The following is a 23,803-nucleotide window of genomic DNA, read 5'->3' as shown; positions in this document are numbered from 1 at the left end:
CCTAAAAGGCCAGCATCCTGGAGTCGCCTCTTCACTGTTAACGTTGAGACTGGTGATTTGCAGGTACTATTTAACTTCTTTGGGGTAGGGGGCAGTATGGGTAGCTTGGATGAAAAACGTGCCCAAATTAAGCTGCCTGCTACTCAGCCGTAAAAGCTAGAATATGCATATAATTAGTACATTTGGATTGAAAACACTCTGAAGTTTCTAAAACTGTTTGAATGATGTATGTGAGTATAACAGAACTGATATGGCAGGCAAAAACCTGAGACAAAATCCAACCAGGAAGTGGGAAATCTGAGGTTTGTAGTTATTCAACTCAGCCCCCATTGACGATACAGGGTGATATTAGTTATGTTTCACTTCCCAAGGCTTCCACTAGATGTCAACAGTATTTAGAACCTGTTTTGAGGATTCTACTCTAAAGGAGGGCTCATTAAGGCTCTTTGAGTGAGTGGTCTGGCAGAGTGCCACAGCCTTGGTCTGGTGCGCTCATGTGAAAGGTAGCTACATTCCACTTCATTTGTACGGACAAAGGAATTGTCCGGTTGGAACATTAATGAAGTTTTATGTTAAAAACATCCTAAAGATTGATTCCATACTTAGATTGGCATATTTCTAAGGGCTGTAATGGAACATTTTGAACTTTTCGTCCGACGTTCTGCGCGACCTGAACGCGCTTTTGGATTTGTTTACCAAACGCCCTAACAAAAGAAGATATTTGGACATAACTGATGGCATTATCGAACAAATCATCAAGAATAGACTGACAAGTTTCAGAAGAAAGTCCTTTGTTTCTGGTCATTTTGAGCCCGTAATCGAACCCACAAATGCTGATGCTCCAGACACTCAACTATCTGTTTAATTGCTTCTTTAATCAGAAAAACAGTTTTCAGCTATGCTAACATAATTGCAAAAGGGTTTTCTAATGAACAATTAGCCTTTTAAAATTATTAACTTGGATTAGCAAACACAACGTGCCATTGGAACACTGGAGTGATGGTTGCTGATCATGGGCCTATATACGCCTATGTAGATATTCCATAAAAAAATCTGCAGTTTTCAGCTACAATAGTCATTTAAAACATTAATATCTACACTGTATTTCTGATCAATTTGATGTTATTTCAATATAAAAAAATAAAAAAAAGCTTTTCTTTCAAAAACAAGGACATTTCTAAGTGACCCCAAACTTTCGAGCGGGAGTGTATGTAAATGTGATATTTGAATTTTTTATGATTTAAAACCTGTTTTTGTTTTGTCATTATGAGGTATTATTGTGTATTTTCTATTGCATTATACAGGGTACATTTGGAAAAGAGACCTAGGTCTCAATATGTCTTCTCTGTCAAAATAAAGGTTAAATAAAACCATTTAAAAATCATTGTTGTTCTACTATATGTATGTTTGACCACAGTTCCAAAAAACACTTGTATACAATGGAGTAAAACTGTAATACAGGATGTGCAGTGTGTGCAGGCTTTTGTTCCAGCCCATCTCTAACTCCTGTGATTCACCTAATGGCTGTCTTCAAATTATCATGATTACCTGAAATAGGTGTGTTGTTAGTGCTGGTCTGGAACAAAACTCTGCACACTATGTTGCCCACCTAGGATCTTACCAGGGTACAACAGAGCTAGGGTTCTCGGGTAGCGAAGTCATTCTCACCTTTAGGCCCAGTGTTGCCAGGAGGGCCCCGGACAGACAGACCTCTATCCCCCTTGGTGCCGAAATTGCCAGGGAAGCCAGGATAGCCATTTATACCAGGATTCCCTGAAAACATATAGGCAATTATAAAATAGTTCACTGGGTTAGAAACTGGTGCTGGCAACCCCATGGATGAATGCTGGATTCCCACATGGGCCACATGTTGATAGTTAACCCTTGTGTAGTCTTAGCATTCTGTATACTCCCCTTGTCCTTCACTAAACCCCTAAAATAAAGCAGCTTAATTGAATGTTTAAAGTCCAATTCTATTTTGCATGTAGAAACAACCTGTCAATCATCACAAACCTTCTGAATACCTGGGTTTTCCCTCTTCACAATGCAGAAAGACTACATTTAATCAGTGGACACCACTCGTTATTACAACACACCTGTCATAATTGTTTTATTTCCTAAAGTAGAGGTTTGTTATTATTATTATTGCTAAAGATAATGCATAGATGTAAACGTACATTTTTTAACAAGAGATATGAAGAAAGTAGTTTTGAATGCATTTTATTGAAGGGAAACAATAACAGTCTTGAACTTTTTTGGCAACATAGTGATATATTCATATATACTGTACAATGAGGAATTCAACTTCAAAATACTAGTCTTCTCCAATTTTTTTAACCAATGCCCCCACCCACAAGGTGTATAAACAACAACAATAAATAAGAATAAAATAAGATAATAGAACGTGAAGAACATAAATCAATCAACTCTAATTAACAAATGTAGGACAGTATGCAAGTGTGGTTGCACGGACTTTGCAGATGTATTTCTCACATGTGCAGCACATAGTATTTGTTTTACAGTCCTTCTTTGGGGGGCAGAATTGGCATCTCCTACTCTTGCCTGCCCCAGCTGCAGACCCCGGTGGACAAGAACAAGAGTCAGCCCCATGAACAACTTTCACAAGTGCTGCAAAGACTGCTGTGTGGGGGAGGCCCTCCCTTCTTTGAATGTGTGGGGTTACATGTGCCTTTCCCAGCTGCTCAAGGAACAGCCTCATCTTGTTCCGCTTAACAAGGAATCCAGGTAGGGTTGATCTTGTTCTATATCCCGAAGGCATTGTATGAGGACACATCAATGATTTTATGGAAGATGACCAGGGGCCAGCAGGCAGTCATCCTCCTGCAGCTGTATGTTCCAATCACATTGTCCAGGTTGTCCACACCTCCTTTGTTGTGGTTGTAGTCCAAGATGATGGCTGGCTTCCTGTCCTCACGATCACTGATCTCAGCCGTTTTGTGCAGTGTGCTCAGGAGGACCACATTCTTGCTCCTCTTTGGGATGTAAGAAACTAGAGTGGTGGTGGGAGTGAAGGCAAACTTTGATGAGACCTCTCTCCCCCTTGTTGTGAGGAGTGCAGGGGGGAGCTCAGGCTTGTTCTTTCTAACCATTGTGATCTTCCTCTTCAGGAGCTGCTGGCTGAGTTCAATCAGTAGCACACAATCAAAATTACGCATTGTGTGTGTGTGTGTGTCTCTCTTTGTGGTTTTTGTGGTGTGTAAATTATTTTTATAACTGCCGGGTCAAAAATGACCCTAAGACAATCTTTGTACCCTGGTGGTGTTCAGCTTTCATGGAAATGTGAACAAAGCCAATGTTTCACTTTTTCTAATGTCTCACTCTAGGAAAAGTAATAACATTTCAAGTTGAAAAAAAGATAATTTAGGGTTTTTTCTCTGCTCTTGGAACTCCCCATCCCGGATCCGGGATCGTGACTAAAGCCTCAGGCTCATTAGCATAACGCAACGTTAACGATTTCTGAAAATCGCAAATAAAATGAAAATAATGCGTCTGCTCTCAAGCTTAGCCTTTTCTTAACAACACTGTCATCTCAGATTTTCAAAATATGCTTTTGAACCATAGAAATTGACTAATTTGTGTAAGAGTATGCAAAGCTAGCATAGCATTTTGAGTAGCATTTAGCACGCAACATTTTCACAAAAACCAGATAACCAAATAAATAAAATCATTTACCTTTGAAGAGCTTCTGATGTTTTCAATGAGGAGACTCTCAGTTACATACCAAATGCGCAGTTTTTCCTGAAAGCGTCTGTGTGTAGGAGAAATCGTTCCGTTTTCTACATTGCGTCTGGCTACCGAAACGAACCGAAAATTCAGTCACCTACAACGTAAAACTTTTTCCGGATTAACTACATAATATCGACCGAAACATGGCAAACGTTGTTTGGAATCAATCCTCAAGGTGTTTTTTCACATATCTCTTCATTGATATGCAGTTTGTGGAAGCTTGCTTTCCTCTCTGTATCCCATGGAAAAATACTGGCAGCTGTCTTTTGCGCACCAATTTCGGCGCAGGACACCGGGCGGACACCTGGTAAATGTGGTCTCTTATGGTCAATCTTCCAATGATCTGCCTACAAATACGTCACAATGCTGCAGACACCTTGGGGAAACGACAGAAAGGGCAGGCTCATTCCTCTCGCATTCACAGCCATATAAGGAGACAATGGAAAACAGAGCCTCAAAAATCCTGCTCATTTCCTGGATGCCGCCTCATCTTGGTTTTGCCTGAAGCTCACGTTCTAGGGCACGCACAGAAAATATCTTGGTAGTTCTGGACACGTCAGAGTGTTTTCTTTCGAAAGCTATCAATTATATGCATAGTCGAGCATCTTTTTGTGACAAAATATCTTGTTTAAAACGGGAACGTTTTTCATCCAAACATGAAATAGCGCCCCCAGAGCATCAACAGGTTAAACACAGTTGCGTGTCATTTTTGACTCTTAAGACAACACAAGGGTTAAGTAATTTGCTGTGGATAAAAATGTATGCAAAAAAAACCAATAACACCATGACCAGCCGATGATCCTATCAATTCTTCTAATGCCGTGATACTACTGCTGGGCTGTTAGTGTATGTATGATATTGTCTTTATGTCAAGAATCTCCCCCAGAGCTCATGGCTAAAGCCCTCACCTGAAGGTCCTGGGTTGCCTTGATGACCCTTCTCTCCCTTCAGTCCTGGGTCTCCTGTGGTTGTTACCGTCTCACCCGCTGAGCCTTTCTCTCCTGCAGGAGGAGATGAGTGTGAGACAAGAGTGTGACACATTTACACATTCTGTAAAACAGATCAAGTGAGACACAAATTAGGCAAGAGTGAGACACACTCACACATTCTGTGACATAGGTCAAATTGCTGGGATGCCAGGTCTCTCTTGAAAAAATAATGATCTTACTGTACCTGGATCTCCAGGTCTCCCTCGCAGGCCTTGCACCCCCAGGTTGCCCTTCTGTCCAGGGCCCCCTGGGGGCCCCACACCTGGGGGGCCCTGAGTCCCCATCTGGCCTGTCCGTCCACGTATACCCTGAGAGCCGGCATCGCCCCGATCACCCTTGGGCCCCGGAGGTCCCTACAGCAAACAGACACAAAACAGTTAAGTCTGGGTACATCATGGATAGGGCCCCAAGTTTTTCCAAACCACATGGCCTGGCCATGAGAAAACACAGGCACAGGCTATAACAACAGTCAGATCAGATATTACTGTTACAATAACCATTCTTCAGTCATTGGCATTGATTGTACAGTGTGTAATGGTGGAGGTGGAGTGGGTCACACTCACAGGGTTGCCCTTTAGCCCAGGCTGGCCTTTCAGTCCTGGGTATCCAGGGACCCCGTCAGTCCCATCGCTCCCAGGAACTCCAGGAGCCCCAGGTGAGCCAACAGGCCCCCTGTCTCCTGGGGACATGGGACTTTTGTCCCCCTTGGGTCCTGTAGAACCTGGCACACCTGGTAAACCATAGGGACCCTACAGATACAAAGACAAAGGACAAAATCATTAGAATAAAAACTCCCACATACAATGTAAAAACGCCTTAACAAAAAGGCCTATATAAAGAATTTGTATCTGAATCTGGGGTTGATTCCACAATGTCTGTCAGTCCAGGTCAAGTCACCTGTGGACCTGGTGGACCTCCAAGACCTTTGACTCCTCTAGATCCCTTGGATCCAGGATCACCATCTCGACCTGGTGAAACACAAATGCTGTAAATACAGGGGCAGCTATAGAGTATTCTACACATACTAACCTATAGTAGAGAAGCAAACCTGTAAATAGTGCTTGAGCTGTCATCCATGCTAGGTCAAAAAATGATGGGGTGATACACAAAGTTAGGCTGGATGTCATGTGCATTTTTGATTTTTAATGCCATTTTCAAGTTGTCAACGGTCAAATCTGGTGAAAATGTACATAATGAAATAGTAATAGATTTGGCATTAGGTCAAAGGTCAAACCTCCTGAAATTCACAACAGAAACTGAGTGGATTATCAAACATAAACACTTAAGACTATGGAAGGGACGCATTAATAGTTACTTTTCATACAGTTATTATGCTTTCAGACATGCAAATATACAGAAAATATGAATATTCAGATATGTTCAGCTACAGTTGTAGTCTGTAGTGCCACTAAGGACCATTCTCAGATGATGATATATGCTCTCAGAAAACTGAGAGAGACCCCACCAAACAAGGAAAACTTTACCTCATTAGAATCTGACTTTCTGGCCAGAGATATTGGAACTTTAATGCCATTTCTAAGGGGTACATGTACAAGCAGGCAAACAGGATAGTCACAAAATTACTGAGCATATCCAACTGACTATTTACTATTAGCAACTGACTATTGAATCATTTATACATACCATAGAATATTGAATAAACATAGTTTTGGCATAATTATTATGCTTTAAGCCATGCATATACACAAGAAAAGCACATGTTCTATCATTTTTGGTCAAACTTGGGCTTTAGCAAACAAAATTACTTTTCTCAAACAGTTTAAATCCACTCTAGCTACCCAGAAAGACACTTCTGAACAATAAGCACTTTAAGATCATGTGCTACATGAGGATAGGACATTCTGAGGCAGAAATATTGGAGAGATACTATACTGGAACTAAGGCAGAGATATTGGACTAATGCAGTCAGTTGACAATGTTGAGGTAATGATAGATTTTGTTCATACTTATATTCACGTCCATATGACTAACATCTGAATGTATACTTAAATATGCAGTACATACTTGGATTTTGGCAACGTCCACCATGACAGTTTATTGAATATTTGCTGATGATTCCAGCGTCAAATATGTTCAATTATAGCTGTGGTATAAGCGGGAAAATCAACTTGGGACTGTATGCGTTCACTGGGAAACAATGAAACTCTGGAGGGTTATTGCCACTCCGCTAGCTTGTCTTGGCACACACCTTCCACATTTTGCATTGTTTTCCATTGAACGCATAGCCCCTCGTTGATTATCCCTTACTTGTGATACACAAATAAATACACATAATTTCTCAAGCATTTGATGACATGTGCTGTGTGGTACTATTCTATGGGAATTTAGCCACCCTCTCAAGTTTGTCTGGATAAAAACACTTCATCCAAGACAAATGTGTTATGCAGGGCCAGCCATTAGCATTTTAATATCATATCTAATGAATCGTGTGTACATGTAATAGAAACCATAAATGTCAGGATTTGGCCAGGGTTGTTCCGGGTTTTGGTCACTAGATGCCCCCATTGTGCTTTTTGGCCTTATGTTTTTTCCTTGTTCCCCATTATTATTTGCACCTGTGCCTCGTTTTTCCCCTGATTGTATTTAAACCCTTAGTTTCCCTCAGTTCTGTGCTCTGTGTTTGTATGTTAGCACCCAGCCCTAGTGTTCTGTGTATTCTTGTCGATTCCGGTGGATGCTCTTGTGGAATTCTGTTTTTGTTTTTGAGTATCTCTTGAGGCTTTTTTGTGCTATTCCTACCACCTTTTGGATTTGCCATTTTTGTATTGAAGGACTTCTCCCTTTTACTTTATTAAATACACCGTCTTAAGTACTGCTGTGTCTGCCTCATATTCTGGGTTCTGCAGACTATTCGTGGCTCAGTTGGTTAAGTGACTGTTTCTCACTCCGGAGACCCAGGTTCGTAACCGGGTCCTGACAGAAACACAGAGCCAAAAATGAACCCAGAGGCAGCCAGTTCCCTGGACCTTTTTGCCATGCTGTCCCACCACCAGGAGACTGTCCAACGCCACGAAGCCGCCCTGGTTCAGCAAGAGGCCTTAATGGCTAGACATTCTCATCTTCTGTCGGAGATGCTGACTTCCATTAAGCAAATATCTGATCGTCTTACCCCGGCAACAGTTCCCGTCCCAGTACCTCAGATTCACGTACCCATGGCAGTTAACCCCTGGCTGAACCTCGTCTTCCACCTCCCCAACGGTTCTCAGGTGATCCAAGTGCTTGTAAAGGGTTTCTCACCCAATGTTCTCTCTCCTTTGAGCTACAACCCTCGTCGTTTCCCACCGACCGGTCTAAGATCGCTTATATCATCACCCTGTTGTCGGAAAAAGCCCTGGCCTGGGCTACTGCTGTGTGGGATGCCCATAGTTCCTGCTGTGCCAGCTACTCTGCCTTTGCTGAGGAATTCAAACGAGTGTTTCAAGGCCCAAGCAGTGGTCCTGACTCAGCCAAACAGCTCCTGACTCTCCACCAAGGTTGGCGCAGCGTGACGGACTATGCCATCCAGTTCCGCACGGTGGCAGCAGCAAGTGGCTGGAACAACGAGGCGCTCACGGTGTGCTTTCTGAAAGGCCTTTCCGACACTATCCAAGATGAACTGGCCACTCGGGAACCACCGGACAATCTCGAGTCCCTGATCAAGTTGGCCTCACGCATTGACCAGCGTCTGAGAGAGAGAGAACTCAACCGTAGACCTCTAGCCCCTATCAGTCCCAGCTCCGAGTCCCCACCTTTATCCTCGCTGGCTCCATCGGAACCCATGCAGATTGGACGCATCTCCCAGGCTGAGAGAGACCGCCGGATGAGGGAGCGACGCTGTCTATATTGCGGCAAACCGGGCCATTTCCGTTCCACGTGTCCCGGGCTCCAGGGAAACGCTCTGTCCCGTACAGACCGGGGGAACTGTAACGGGAAACATAACCTCCTCCCATCCGTCCAACTCCCGTCTGCTCATTCCAGTCACCCTCTCCTGGGACAACCACAAGCTTCACCTTCAAGCCTTGGTAGACTCTGGAGCCGCAGGTAACTTCATGGATGGTGTCTGGGCGAAGGAGAATGGCGTTCCCTCTGAACCTCTAAGTGAACCCATGAGGGTCACTACATTGGATGGAAGCCCTTTGGGATCTGAACTTGTCACTCATGTCACTACCTCCTTGCGACTTTCAGTTTCACAACACCAGGAATTGATGAACTTTCATTTGATCTCCTGTTCCGAGTTCCCTCTCGTCCTTGGATACCCCTGGCTTCACAGCCATAACCCTCACATCGACTGGTCTCTGGGCACTATCAAGCAGTGGGGTCCTACGTGCCAAGCTACTTGTATTTTCCAGAATTCCCCGAGTTCTACTCCCGAGTCTTTAGAATCCATCGACCTGACCCGAGTTCCCGAGTGTTACCATGACCTCAAACTGGTGTTTAGCAAACAGAGGGCCACCATGCTACCACCCCATAGACCTTACGATTGCCCCATCGACCTGTTTCCGGGCACTTGCCCCCCCAGGGGTCGGATCTTTTCCCTATCTCCACCCGAACGAGCTGCTATGGATACCTACATCAAGGACACACTGGAAGCAGGCCTCATGCGTCCATCCACCTCCCCGGCGGGAGCAGGGTTTTTCTTTGTGGCCAAGAAAGACGGTGGATTACGTCCTTGCATCGACTACCGGGGACTCAATGCCATAACCGTCCGTAACCGTTACCCGCTACCCCTTATGGCCACAGCCTTCGAGCTGCTCCAGGAAGCAGTTGTTTTCACTAAGCTTGACCTGCGGAACGCATACCATCTTGTGCGGATCAGACCTGGTGACGAGTGGAAGACCGCTTTCAACACGCCTACTGGTCACTATGAATACTTGGTGATGCCCTTCGGCCTGACCAACGCCCCAGCGGTGTTCCAAGCGCTCATAAACGATGTGCTTAGGGATATGCTTAACATATTTGTGTTCGTTTACTTGGATGACATCCTCATCTTTTCGAGCTCCCTTCAAGAACACACTAAGCATGTCAGACAAGTACTCAAACGCCTCCTGGACAGCCATCTGTACGTTAAGCCGGAAAAATGTGAATTCCATTCATCCCGAGTACAATTCCTGGGATTTGTAGTGGAACCCGGTCGAGTCCAAATGGACCCCAGGAAGGTAGGGGCGGTAGCGGATTGGCCCACCCCCAAATCCGTTAAGGAAGTTCAGCGTTTCCTGGGCTTCACAAACTTTTACCGCAAGTTCATCAAGAACTTCAGCTTGGTGGCAGCCCCTCTCTCAGCTTTAACCAAGGGTGGCAATGCAAGGTTTTTGTGGGGAAGAGAAGCTGAGACGGCCTTCCAAGGACTCAAGCAGCGCGTTCTCTCTGCTCCCATCCTGATACTACCGACTACCGATGAACCATTTGTGGTGGAGGTAGACGCATCAGAGGTTGGTGTTGGAGCTGTCCTGTCTCAGAGGGGTGAAGACAAGAAGCTTCATCCGTGCGCTTTCTTCTCACACCGGCTTACCCCGACTGAGAGGAACTACGATGTGGGGATCGTGAACTCCTAGCGGTTAAGATGGCATTGAAGGAATGGAGACACTGGCTCGAGGGGGCTTCTCACCCGTTTCAAGTGCTTACGGACCACAAAAATCTGGAGTATATCCAGCAGGCGAAGCGGTTGAACTCTAGACAAGCTAGATGGTCTCTTTTCTTCAATCGATTCCAGTTTATCCTCACCTATCGGCCCGGGTCGAAGAATCTCAAACCGGATGCCCTGTCCCGAGTCTACGCTCCTGCCATTCCAGATGACACGGACATGCCTGTCCTTCCTGCTGCTAAGATTGTGGCTCCGATCTCGTGGCAAGTTGAGGATACCGTGAGACATGCTCAAGCTAGCGAACCGGACCCGAAAAGAGGTCCTGCCAATCGGTTGTTTGTCCCCAAGGCAGTGAGGACTCAGGTCCTTCTGTGGGGGCACTCCTCTCGCCTCACCTGTCATCCGGGCGTAGGTCGCACCTTGGAGTTCATCCAGCGTAAGTTCTGGTGGCCTGCCATAAGAGAAGACGTTGCCACTTTCGTCAATGCCTGCCCCGTGTGCTGCCAGGGCAAATCTTCTCACCTCTGCCCTCAAGGACTCCTTCACCCTTTACCTGTTCCCCACAGACCCTGGTCCCATATCTCATTGGACTTTATTACTGGACTTCCTCCATCCCATGGCAATACTACTATCCTAGTCATAATCGACAGGTTTTCAAAGGCGGCCAGGTTCGTCCCTCTGACTAAGTTACCTTCTGCCAAGAAAACGGCTGAGTTGGTAATTAATCATGTGTTCCGAGTCTTCGGCATTCCTCAAGATATGGTTTCTGACAGAGGTCCCCAGTTCGCCTCAAGGTTTTGGAAGGCCTTCTGCCAACTCATGGGGGCTTCTGCCAGTCTATCTTCAGGGTACCATCCGGAGTCCAACGGCCAAACAGAGAGGATGAATCAAGAGCTGGAAACCACCCTCCGATGTATGACTCGTGACAACCCGTCCACATGGTCATCCTTTATTGTTTGGGCCGAATACGCGCACAACACCTTGCGCGCCTCCTCCACTGGTATGTCCCCGCACGAGTGTCAGTTTGGCTATGCTCCTCCATTGTTCCCGGACCAGGAGGCAGAAGTCAGAGTGCCTTCAGCCTTGAAGTTCGTCAGACGCTGTCAGCTTATGTGGAGGAAGACCCGTCTTAATCTTATGCGTTCCTCACAGAGGTACCAACAACAATCCAACAGACGTCGCCGTCCCGGGCCTACCCTGCGCCCCGGCCAGAGAGTCTGGCTCTCCACAAGAGACTTACCTCTACGGGTGGAGTCTCGCAAGCTGTCCCAAAAATACATCGGTCCCTTCAAGGTTGCCAGGAGAGTTATCCCAGTTTCTTATCGCCTACACTTACCCAGATCCCTTAAGATTAATCCCACATTTCACATTTCATTGTTAAAACCTGTTGTTTTTTCTCCCCTTGTCCCGGCAGACAGACCTCCCCCTCCGCCTCGTGTCATTGGAGGCCAGCCGGCTTATACCGTCCATCGGATACTGGATTCCCGCCGGGTGCAGCGGTCCTGGCAGTATCTGGTGGACTGGGAAGGCTACGGTCCCAAGGAGCGCTCCTGGGTTCCTGCCAAAGACATCCTGGACCCTGACCTCATTCGTCAGTTCAGGGCCCTCCACCCTGAGAGAGCTGGTAGGAACGTCAGGAGCCGTTCCTAGGGGGGGGATTCTGTCAGGATTTGGCCAGGGTTGTTCCGGGTTTTGGTCACTAGATGCCCCCATTGTGCTTTTTGACCTTATGTTTTTTCCTTGTTCCCTATTATCATTTGCACCTGTGCCTCGTTATCCCTGATTGTATTTAAACCCTTAGTTTCCCTCAGTTCTGTGCTCTGTGTTTGTATGTTAGCACCCAGCCCTAGTGTTCTGTGTATTCTTGTCGATTCCGGTGGATGCTCTTGTGGAATTCTGTTTTTGTTTTTGAGTATCTCTTGAGGCTTTTTTGTGCTATTCCTACCACCTTTTGGATTTGCCATTTTTGTATTGAAGGACTTCTCCTTTTTACTTTATTAAATACACCGTCTTAAGTACTGCTGTGTCTGCCTCATCTTCTGGGTTCTGCTGACTATTCGTGGCTCAGTTGGTTAAGTGACTGTTTCTCACTCCGGAGACCCAGGTTCGTAACCGGGTCCTGACACATAAACATTTGGATACGGTGATACATGTTTATCATTTTCATTGAATATATCAGTGTTTTTTTTTATCTCATGTTTATATTTTAATGTGAGCCTGCTAGTAATGCTACCCCATAAAAGATAAGAACGAGAAAAGTATTTGACTTTGTAGCAAATTCCCAAAAGAATTGAGTACAGTATTGACACTGTAACTGTGGAATATAGTCTGTACTATTGCTCACACACAAAACACTTGATTACAGTCATTTCAAATATGATTGCAATGCGAGATATTATCCATCCCGTGACTTTGGTCATATTCACTATCATACCTTGATGAATGTTAGAGTGAATCCTTTACCTACCCACACAACCTCCGTCAAACTGATATTCAGATCTTAGCACAGGCATTTGATTTTTTAAGTATTACAATAATTATAATTTTGTGACATTTTTTCTATTTGTTGACATTCAGAGCAAAATGGTGAAAGCTCTTAAAGCACGTTTTAAATATCTAATTTGACAGTAGCCGTATAATGTATATCACATTGTCAGTAAGTAAAGTGTGTTATGTTCCACAAAATTCTCCAGAATAGGGGGTGGCTTAAAACATCCAGCTTTTGTCATTCGGCCTATTTTGTAGTATTTATGGACTCATTGAATATGACATTACAACATTTGTTATCTTATATGTTATGGAATACCACAGATTTCTCTTGGATGAAGTGTTTTTATCCTGACAAATTGTAAAGGGTGGCTCAATTCCCCTTGAAAGGCCATTGGAGCACAAATAGCATCCAATGCTTTAGAAAGTCTGTGTATTCGTATGTCATTAAGATCAGCGTATATCCAGTAAACTGTCATGATGGAAATTGCCATTTTCCAAGTGTGTATATTTAAGTATACATTCGCCTCAGAATGTACAATCCTCACAAGGTAAAGTGCTTATTGTTCAGAAGTGTCTTTCAGAGTAGTTCTAGAGGATTGCACTGTCTAAGAAAACACTTAGACTATGCAGTATGCTTTTCCTGTGTATATGCATGGTTTAAGCCTTAATACATAATAATTATGCCAAAAGTAACTATAATCCACAGTCTAAATATGTATAAATGATTAAAGAGTCAGTTTGTATTGATATACTCATTACATTTGGTCAGAATCTGTGGCTGCATGTATATTTTACCTCTTAGAAATTGATATATTTCTCTACAAAGTATTAACTTAAGGGGGCTGAATAATTTTGCACGCCCAATTTTTCAGTTTTTGATTTGTTAAAAAAGTTTGAAATATCCAATAAATGTCGTTCCACTTCATGATTGTGTCCCACTTGTTGTTGATTTTCACAAAAAAATACAGTTTTATATCTTTATGTTTGAAGCCTGAAATGTGGCAAAAGGTTGCAAAGTTCAAGAGGGCCGAATACTTTCGCAAGGCACTGTAGTTTCAATATCTCTGGCCCAGAAACTCAGATTCTTATGAGGTAAAGTTTTCCTGGTTCAATAGGGTCTCCCCGCAGTTTTCTGAGAGGGTCAATCAACTGAGAATGGTCCTTAGTGGGCTACAGACCACAACAGTAGCTGAACACATTTGAATGTTCATATTTTCTGTATATTTGAATGACTTAAAGCATAATAAATGTATAAAAAGTAACTACAAATGTATCCATTCCATAGTGTTTTTGTTTGATAATGCACTCCATTTTTGTTAAGAATTGCAAGATATTTGACCTAAAACGAATACTATTTCCATTATATCAATTTTCACCTGATTGGAAGCCTTAAATCTAAATTAAACATTGTGTATCACCACAACATTTTTGAGCTAGCATGGATGACAGCCTTCAACAAGAAAATAGTTTTTCAAGCAGTTTTTCCAGATTGGCTGATCTCCTACTAAGCATAATAGGTCGACAACTGGAAATATTGCCTTTTTCCTGAACATGTGACCTAACATGGAAAAACTCAGGGCCATAGTGATATATGACCTGGTCATTGTATGACATGACATGGCATAAAAGAGCTCTTGTTATGTTCATGTATTGGTGTTACCTGTATCTCCAGGCCTACCAGGCTCTCCGGGAGGTCCAGGTGGTCCAGGGCTAATATTAGTGGGCGTGCAGAGTCGACAGACATCACCCTTCTCACCTAAGAGAGACATAATGACAGGGAGGAAGTGGTTGTTCAGTGGTTCTTGCCAGTGAAGCAACAAAGTAATTATTATTTGTTCAGCAGTCTTACGGCTTGGGGGTAGAAACTGTAAAGGAGCCTTTTGGACCTAGACTTGGTCCTTGGCGGTAGCAGAGAGAACAGTATACTGGAGTCTTTGACAATTTTTTGGCCCTTCCTCTGACACCGCCTAGTATATAGGTTCTGGATGGATGGAAGCTTGGCCCCAGTGATGTACTGTGCCATACGCACTACCCTCTCTAGCGACTTATGGTCGGATGCCGAGGAATTGCCTTACCAGGCGGTAATGCAACAAGTCAGGATGCTCTCGATGGTGCAGCTGTAGAACCTTTTGACAATCTGAGGGGGGAAAAGGTGTTGTCGTGCCCTCTCCAAGACTTTCTTGGTGTGTTTGGACTTTGATAGTTTGTTGGTGATGTGGACACCAAGGTACTTGAAACGCTCCACTACAGCTCCGTCGATGTGAATGGAGTCGTGTTTGGCTCTCCTTTTCCTGTAGTCCATGATCATCTCCTTTGTCTTGCTCACGTTGAGGGAAAGTTTGTTGTCCTGGCACCACGCTTCCAGGTCTCTGACCTCCTCCCTATAGGCTGTCTCATCGTTTGTCGGTTATCAGGCCTACCACCGTTGTGTCAACAGCAAACTTAATGATGGTGTCGGGGTCGTGCTTGGCCATGCAGTTGTAGGTGAACAGGGATTATAGGAGGTGACTAAGCACGCATCCCTGAGGGGCCCCCAAGTTGAAGATCAGCATGGCATATATGTGTTGTTGCCTTACCACCTTGGGGCAGCCTGTCAGGAAGTCCAGGATGTTGAACACTGAGCTGTAGTCAATAAACAGCATTCTCACATAGGTGTTTCCAGCCTTTCAAGGCAATTCGAGGCTACCGAACTGAGTGCTACAGGCGGTAGTAATTTAGGCAGGTTACCTTAGCTTTCTGGTCTGCTGGAAAACATGTAGGTATTAAAGACTCGGTCAGGGAGAGGTTGAAAATGTCAGTAAAGACACTTGCCAGGTTTTTTTATTTTTTTTATTTCACCTTTATTTAACCAGGTAGGCTAGTTGAGAACAAGTTCTCATTTGCAAATGCGACCTGGCCAAGATAAAGCATAGCAGTGTGAACAGACAACACAGAGTTACACATGGAGTAAATAATAAACAAGTCAATAACACAGTAGAAAAAAAAGAGTCTATATACATTGTGTGCAAAAGGCAAAAGGCAAATAATTACAATTTTGCAGATTATCACTGGAGTGATAAATGATCAGATGGTCATGTACAGGTAGAGATATTGGTGTGCAAAAGAGCAGAAAAGTAAATAAATAAAAACAGTATGGGGATGAGGTAGGTAAAATTGGGTGGGGTATTTACAGATAAGACTATGTACAGCTGCAATTCCTTCCAGTCACAGGCAGCAGAGAACTGGAACGAAAGGCGGCCAAATGAGGTGTTGGCTTTAGGGATGATCAGTGAGATACACCTGCTGGAGCGCATGCTACGGGTCGGTGTTGCCATCGTGACCAGTGAACTGAGATAAGGCGGAGCTTTACCTAGCATGGACTTGTAGATGACCTGGAACCAGTGGGTCTGGCGACGAATATGTAGCGAGGGCCAGCCGACTAGAGCATACAAGTCGCAGTGGTGGGTGGTATAAGGTGCTTTAGTGACAAAACGGATGGCACTGTGATAAACTGCATCCAGTTTGCTGAGTAGAGTGTTGGAAGCTATTTTGTAGATGATGTCGCCGAAGTCGAGGATCGGTAGGATAGTCAGTTTTACTAGGGTAAGTTTGGCAGCGTGAGTGAAGGAGGCTTTGTTGCGGAATAGAAAGCCGACTCTGGATTTGATTTTCGATTGGAGATGTTTGATATGAGTCTGGAAGGAGAGTTTACAGTCTAGCCAGACACCTAGGTACTTATAGATGTCCACATATTCAGGGTCGGAACCATCCAGGGTGGTGATACTAGTCAGGCGTGCGGGTGCAGGCAGCGAACGGTTGAAAAGCATGCATTTGGTTTTACTAGCGTTTAAGAGCAGTTGGAGGCCACGGAAGGAGTGTTGTATGGCATTGAAGCTTGTTTGGAGGTTAGATAGCAGTGTCCAAGGACAGGCCGGAAGTATATAGAATGGTGTTGTCTGCGTAGAGGTGGATCAGGGAATCGCCTGCAGCAAGAGCAACATCATTGATATATACAGAGAAAAGAGTCGGCCCGAGAATTGAACCCTGTGGCACCCCCATAGAGACTGCCAGAGGACCGGACAGCATGCCCTCCGATTTGACACACTGCACTCTGTCTGCAAAGTAGTTGGTGAACCAGGCAAGGCAATCATCAGAAAAACCAAGGCTACTGAGTCTGCCGATAAGAATATGGTGATTGACAGAGTCGAAAGCCTTGGCAAGGTCGATGAAGACGGCTGCACAGTACTGTCTTTTATCGATGGCCGTTATGGTATCGTTTAGTACCTTGAGCGTGGCTGAGGTGCACCCTTGACCGGCTCGGAAACTTGATTGCACAGCGGAGAAGGTACGGTGTGATTCGAGATGGTCAGTGACCTGTTTGTTGACTTGGCTTTCGAAGACCTTAGATAGGCAGGGCAGGATGGATATAGGTCTGTAACAGTTTGGGTCCAGGGTGTCTCCCCCTTTGAAGAGGGGGATGACTGCGGCAGCTTTCCAATCCTTGGAGATCTCAGACGATATGAAAGAGAGGTTGAACAGGCTGGTAATAGGGGTTGCGACAATGGCGGTGGATAGTTTCAGAAATAAAGGGTCCAGATTGTCAAGCCCAGCTGATTTGTACGGGTCCAGGTTTTGCAGCTCTTTCAGAACATCTGCTATCTGGATTTGGGTAAAGGAGAACCTGGAGAGGCTTGGGCGAGTAGCTGCGGGGTGGGCGGAGCTGTTGGCCGAGGTTGGAGTAGCCAGGAGGAAGGCATGGCCAGCCGTTGAGAAATGCTTGTTGAAGTTTTCGATAATCATGGATTTATCGGTGGTGACCGTGTTACCTAGCCTCAGTGCAGTGGGCAGCTGGGAGGAGGTGCTCTTGTTCTCCATGGACTTCACAGTGTCTCAGAACTTTTTGGAGTTGGAGCTACAGGATGCACATTTCTGCCTGAAGAAGCTGGCCTTAGCTTTCCTTACTGACTGCGTGTATTGGTTCCTGACTTCCCTGAACAGTTGCATATCGCGGGGACTATTCAATGCTATTGCAGTCCGTCACAGAATGTTTTTGTGCTGGTCGAGGGCAGTCAGGTCTAGAGTGAACCAAGGGCTATATCTGTTCTTAGTTCTGCATTTTTTGAACGGATTATGCTTATCTAAAATGGTGAGGAAGTTACTTTTAAAGAATGACCAGGCATCCTTAACTGACGGGATGAGGTCAATGTCCTTCCAGGATACACGGGCCAGGTCGATTAGAAAGGCCTGCTCACAGAAGTGTTTTAGGGAGCGTTTGACAGTGGTGATGGGTGGTCGTTTGAGTGCGGCTCCGTAGCGGATACAGGCAATGAGGCAGTGATCGCTGAGATCCTGGTTGAAGACGGCGGAGGTGTATTTGGAGGGCCAGTTGGTCAGGATGACGTCTATGAGGGTGCCCTTGTTTACAGATTTGGGGTTGTATCTGGTGGGTTCCTTGATGATTTGTGTGAGATTGAGGGCATCTAGCTTAGATTGTAGGACTGCCGGGGTGTTAAGCATATCCCAGTTTAGGTCACCTAACAGAAAAAACTCTGAATCCAGATGGGGGGCGATCAATTCACAATTGGTGTCCAGGGCACAGCTGGGAGTTGAGGTGGGTCGGTAGCAGGCGGCAACAGTGAGAGACTTATTTCTGGAGAGAGTAATTTTTAAGATTAGTAGTTCAAACTGTTTGGGTATGGACCTGGAAAGTATGACATTACTTTGCAGGCTATCTCTGCAGTAGACTGCAACTCCTCCCCCTTTGGCCGTTCTATCTTGACGGAAAATGTTATAGTTGTGTATGGAAATCTCAGAATTTTTGGTGGCCTTCCTGAGCCAGGATTCAGACACGGCAAGGGTTAGCAGAGTGTGCTAAAGCAGTGAGTAAAACAAACTTAGGGAGGAGGCTTCTGATGTTGACATGCATGAAACCAAGGCTTTTTCGGTCACAGAAGTCAACAAATGAAGGTGCCTGGGGACATGTAGGGCCTGGGTTTACCTCCACATCACCCGCGGAACAGAGGAGGAGTAGAATGAGGGTGCGGCTAAAGGCTATCAAAACTGGTCGCTTAGAGCGTTGGGGACAAAGAATAAAAGGAGCAGATTTCTGAGCATGGTAGAATATATTCAGGGCATAATGCGCAGACAGGGGTATGGTGGGGTGCGGGTACAGCGGAGGTAAGCCCAGGCACTGGGTGATGATGAGAGAGGTTGTATCTCTGGACATGCTGGTTGTAATGAGTGAGGTCACCGCATGTGTGGGAGGTGGGACAAAGGGGGTATCAGGGGTATGAAGAGTGGAACTAGGGGCTCCATTGTAAACTAAAACAATGATAACTAACCTGAAAAACAGAATACAAGGCATATTGACATTTGAGAGAGACATACAGCGAGGCATACAGTAATCACAGGTGTTGAATTGGGAGAGCTAGCTAAAACAGTAGGTGAGACAACAACAGCTAATCAGCTAGCACAACAACAGCAGGTAAAATGGCGTTGACTAGGCAGGGAGGGTCGGATTAACTACACACAGAGCCTGAGTGCGGCTGGGGCCGACAGATAAAACATAAACAAGCAGAATGGAGTACCGTGATTAATGGACAGTCCAGCATGCATCAGCTATGTAGCCAAGTGATCAGTGTCCAGGGGGCTGGACTGGCGAGTATTATCCAGGTAAATAAAAACTGGCTGGCTGTGCAGAAGGTAAAGCCGCTAGCAGTGGCGAACCATGGCTAAATAGCTTGTAGCTAGTTAGCTGGTTAGCTTCTGGAGGTTCTTGAATGTGTTCTAAAAATTTAAAATAACAGCAGATTCCGTATCACATTGGGTGATGCAGGTTACCGGGAGGTATAATCGAATTAACAATCTAAAAGAGATTGAAAGTAAATATGGGTCCAGTGAGTGGTTGGGCTGGCTGGGGACGCGGCGATTCAGACAGTTAGCAGGCCTGTGCTAACAAGCTAACAGTTAGTAGGCCGTGGCTAAACAAGCTCGCAGTTAGCAGACAGGGGCTGAGCAAGCTTGCAGTTCGCAGGCCGAATTAGCAAGCAAGCAGATAGCAAGGGGTTGAGTCTGTTTATGCCTCTTCATGCGGTGACATCGATAGACCTGTTGTGGGTCCTGATATTGTAGCCCAGGAGTATGCTTCGGTGGTAGCACAGGAGCTCTGGCCGGGCTAGCTTCAAGCTAAGTGGATGGAAACACTAGCCAGGAGTAATTATCCGGGGTTGCGGTTAGCTAGTTAGCTAGTTGTGAAGATCCAGATGAGAATGTTCCGTTTGCGGTGGGAATCTGGGGATAAAAATAATAGGTCCGTTATGCTCTGGTTAGAGTCGCGTTGTTCGAACTGGCGAGAGCTTTCCGAGCTAAAGGTTAGCTGATGACCGGTTAGCTGAAGACCGCTAGCAATGGTTTGCTGACTGATAGCTGGTAGTTAGCTGGCTAGCTTCAGTTGAGGGATTCCGGATCCGAAGTAAATATAAATACTTTAGAAAAAAAAAGCAGATCCACGCTACATTGGGTGAGACGGGTTGCAGGAGAGTATTTAGATGTTGAGGTTTCGCAAAATGTTTTAAAAGATATGCAAAGAAAAATGGAACACGACACGACGTCTGACTGCTACGCCATCTTGGACCGCGCATGCTCTGAGTACACATCCTGGTAATCCGTCTGGCCCCGCAGCCCTGTGAATGATGACCTGTTAAAAGATCTTACTCGTATTGGCTACAGAGAGCGTGATCACACAGTCGTCCGGAACAGCTAGGGCTCTCATGCATACTTCAGTGTTGCATGCCTTAAAGTGAGCATAAAAGGCATTTAGCTCATCTGGTAAGCTGGCGTCACTGGGCAGCACGTGGGTGGTTTTCCGTTTGTAGTCCGTAATAGTTTGCATTCAGTCCTGTATTGACGATTTGCCTGTTTGATGGATCGTCTGAGGACATAACTGGATTTCTTATTAGTGTCCTGCTCCTTGAAAGCGGCAGCTCTAGCCGTTAGCTCAGTGCGGATGTTGCCTTCTGGTTGGGATATGTACGTACGGTCACTGTAGGGATGTCGTTGATGCACTTATTGATGAAGCCGGGGACTGAGGTGGTATACTCCTCAATGCCAATGTATGAATCTTGGAACATATTTCAGTCTCTGCTGGCAAAACAGTCCTGTAGCGTAGCATCCGGGTCATCTGACCACTTCCGTATTGAGCCGGGGCACCGGTACTTCCTGCTTTAGTTTTTGCTTGTAAGCAGGAATCAGGAGGATATAATTATGGTCAGATTTGGCAAATGGAGGGAGTGGAAGGGCTTTGTACATGTCTCTGTGTGTGGAGTAAAGGTGGTCTAGAGTTTTCTTTCCTGTGATTGCACATGTGACCCACTGGTAGAAATGAGGATAAACCGATTTAAGTTTGCCTGCATTACAGTCCACGGCCACTAGAACCGCCGCTTCTGGATAAGCATTTTCTTGTTTGCTTATGGCCTTATAGTGCAGTCTTAGAGTGCGGTCTTAGCACCAGTAGCGGTGCTACTGTGGTAAATAGATGGCCGCAAAAAAATGTAGACACACAGCCCCACCCCTCATCTTACCACACATAGCTGTTCTGTCCTGCCGATGCACGGAAAAGCCAGGCAACTGTAAATTATCATTGTCGTTGTTCAGCCACGACTCGGTGAAACACAAGATATTACAGCTTTTAATGTCCGTTGGTAGGAGAGTCTCGAACGGAGCTCATCCAGTTTATTCTCCAGGGATTGAACATTGGCCAATAGAAAGGATGGTAGAGGCGGGTTACCCACTTGTGACAAATTCTCAAAAGGCACCCTGATCTAACCCCCCTTTACTTTCTTCTTCAATCAAGTCAAAATTACATTTTATTCATAAAGCCCTAAAGAGCAAAATGTCAAAACAAACAAACACATCACTTTACAGTAAACAAGCCTATAAAACATACCTTCCATGAAGCTATGCAAAAAAATGAACTGTTACACTTGTCAAGAAGACCCAACCCTTAACTTTTACTGGACATGACAGTTGCAAACTGCACAATAAATTCCATATCCTTATTCCTGCAATGCCCTTTACAAAATAACGTATTTGTCACAGAAAATACCTGTTTCTCCAAACCCGCCTCTATCTCCTGGTTGTCCTGGGATGCCTTTGATGCCTTTAGGACCGGGTGGTCCAGGGTTGCCTCTCAACAGATCTGTGCAAAGATCAAACCCACCGGGCAAAAACACGTTGAATGAATATTGTAGCAACATCATACTGCAATGAACTTAACGTTAAACGCCAATGGAATTTTCGTTGAATTTGCAGAAAGTAAGTTGTTGTTCTGAGTTTAATACTTCACCATTGTCAACCAAATAAAATATCAATGTACATTCAACGTAATGCCTCGTTGAAATGATTAATCCTGTCATTGACAAATGTTCAATCCACTCTCATATCTAAAACTACAAAATGGAGAAAGTAAATACTTCACCCTCTCTGAGATGGGAGCCTGTAGTCACAGGCTAACTAGCTAACTCTAACCCTGCTAAACTTTGTTAGATAGAGGCTATGCAGGGAATTGAAATACATTACAGTAGAATAAGATTGTGGTCACAAGTTACTAAACCTAGATCCAGCCTTACCCTTTGCATTACTGCGAATGTGGGATTATAGAGTATAGCAGCATAATATTAAAAGATAGCTAACTTCACCTTCAGATAGTTTCTGAGTTAATGCTGTAGTAATTGTGGTAGCTTTGTAATAACCATTATGTCAGACTTTTGAGGATGACCTAAAGTGGCCAGTTGAGGACGACAAAGTGGCCAGGTGAGTTGAGCAGGTACCTGGAATTCCAGGGGGACCACGGTCGCCTATGGGGCCATCGTTTCCAGGGGGGCCAGTGGGTCCAGGGGGGCCAATTATGTAGGGGGCAGGCTCCCCCCTCTCCCCTTTATCCCCAGCTAAACCAGGGGGACCAGGATTCCCAGGGGCCCCAGGGAAAGACAACCCTGAAAACACAATACAATGATCAGCTTGGTGTGTGTGTGTTCGCACGTGTATAAGGGACCACGTCACCGTGAAGGGCAATGCGTGACAATGTGTGACGATGCATGTGTGTATGTTTGTCACTGTTCATGACAAATTTATGGCAAAGGGCAACCACTGTTGGCCACTGTTTTATCCCGGTGGTCTCTAGTTCAACTTTTAATGTGCGCTGATCTTAATAGCTTCCAAAATGTCCTGCTCCCTAAAAGCAGAGCTACATGTGAGGTCGGTGATAACTTAGTCCTACTTTCTCCCCCAAATTTTAAAGCTCTCTACAGGGTTTTATCTTCGGTACAAATAAAACCTGGTAATCAAGCAGACTAAGGGGTGATTTAACTATTTGACAATCATTCAGTACAATTGAAATAAAGTAATTTTTCGTTTACGACAGCAATTAAACTGTGGCAATATATTGTACAGGTTATATGAATGGAAAACTCATGTTGCGGACTCATTACTTTTACATTTCCAATGTATTTATTTTTTGTATTACATTTTTTAGGACGTTTACATTGTAATACTTATGACAGCCAACTTTCTAACTCCGCCCATAACTTTTGGGTTTGATAACATTCCCAGAAGGCATGAATTATTGAGTCATTGTAAATTTAATACTTAAAACATGAATCTGCCGTTGTGCTGAAGAATTTGTGAATTTGATCTCTTGTATAATAAATTCTATACATTAGTTTCTGCTGGATTAAGTGTGAATTTTAACACATTTTGTTAGTGATTTGTTAAAATGTGTTATTTTTAAGTCTAGTTATTTTCCAAGTTATGAAATCCAATAATAATTACAATTTGTCTAATCGATTTGAAGAAGCCTCCTGGAACCAATGGCAGAAAGCCCTTCTTCCATAAAATAGCTGCACCTGTCATCTTCTGCCTCTCATCTCAACCAATCCCAGGAGTCTGCCTCCATCCCCAAAGACTTGAAATCTGCATATGTTCCACCACTGATCAAAGATGGTGACATCACTGATCCTAA

General features: G+C 44.7%; 1 protein-coding gene across 2 annotated transcripts in view; it reads right to left on the bottom strand.

The window, feature by feature from the left end:
* Positions 1 to 23,803, bottom strand: part of col4a3 (collagen, type IV, alpha 3) — a 142,935-nt gene that overhangs the window by 33,656 nt on the left and 85,476 nt on the right. For both annotated transcript variants that reach the window (XM_064938105.1, XM_064938106.1), the window contains 8 exons: positions 22,614 to 22,778; positions 21,890 to 21,982; positions 14,468 to 14,563; positions 5,634 to 5,704; positions 5,300 to 5,485; positions 4,921 to 5,089; positions 4,656 to 4,748; positions 1,669 to 1,773 (listed from right to left, as the gene is read on the bottom strand). In XM_064938105.1, the coding sequence (XP_064794177.1) occupies positions 1,669 to 1,773; positions 4,656 to 4,748; positions 4,921 to 5,089; positions 5,300 to 5,485; positions 5,634 to 5,704; positions 14,468 to 14,563; positions 21,890 to 21,982; positions 22,614 to 22,778 (978 nt within the window). The remainder of the gene's footprint in view (positions 1 to 1,668; positions 1,774 to 4,655; positions 4,749 to 4,920; positions 5,090 to 5,299; positions 5,486 to 5,633; positions 5,705 to 14,467; positions 14,564 to 21,889; positions 21,983 to 22,613; positions 22,779 to 23,803) is intronic.

This window comes from Oncorhynchus masou, chromosome 26 (genome assembly GCF_036934945.1).
Source record: "Oncorhynchus masou masou isolate Uvic2021 chromosome 26, UVic_Omas_1.1, whole genome shotgun sequence".
Classification (NCBI taxonomy): Eukaryota; Metazoa; Chordata; class Actinopteri; order Salmoniformes; family Salmonidae; genus Oncorhynchus; species Oncorhynchus masou.
The sequence above is the reverse complement of the archived record's forward strand: the minus strand, read 5'-3'. Positions and strand labels throughout refer to the sequence as shown.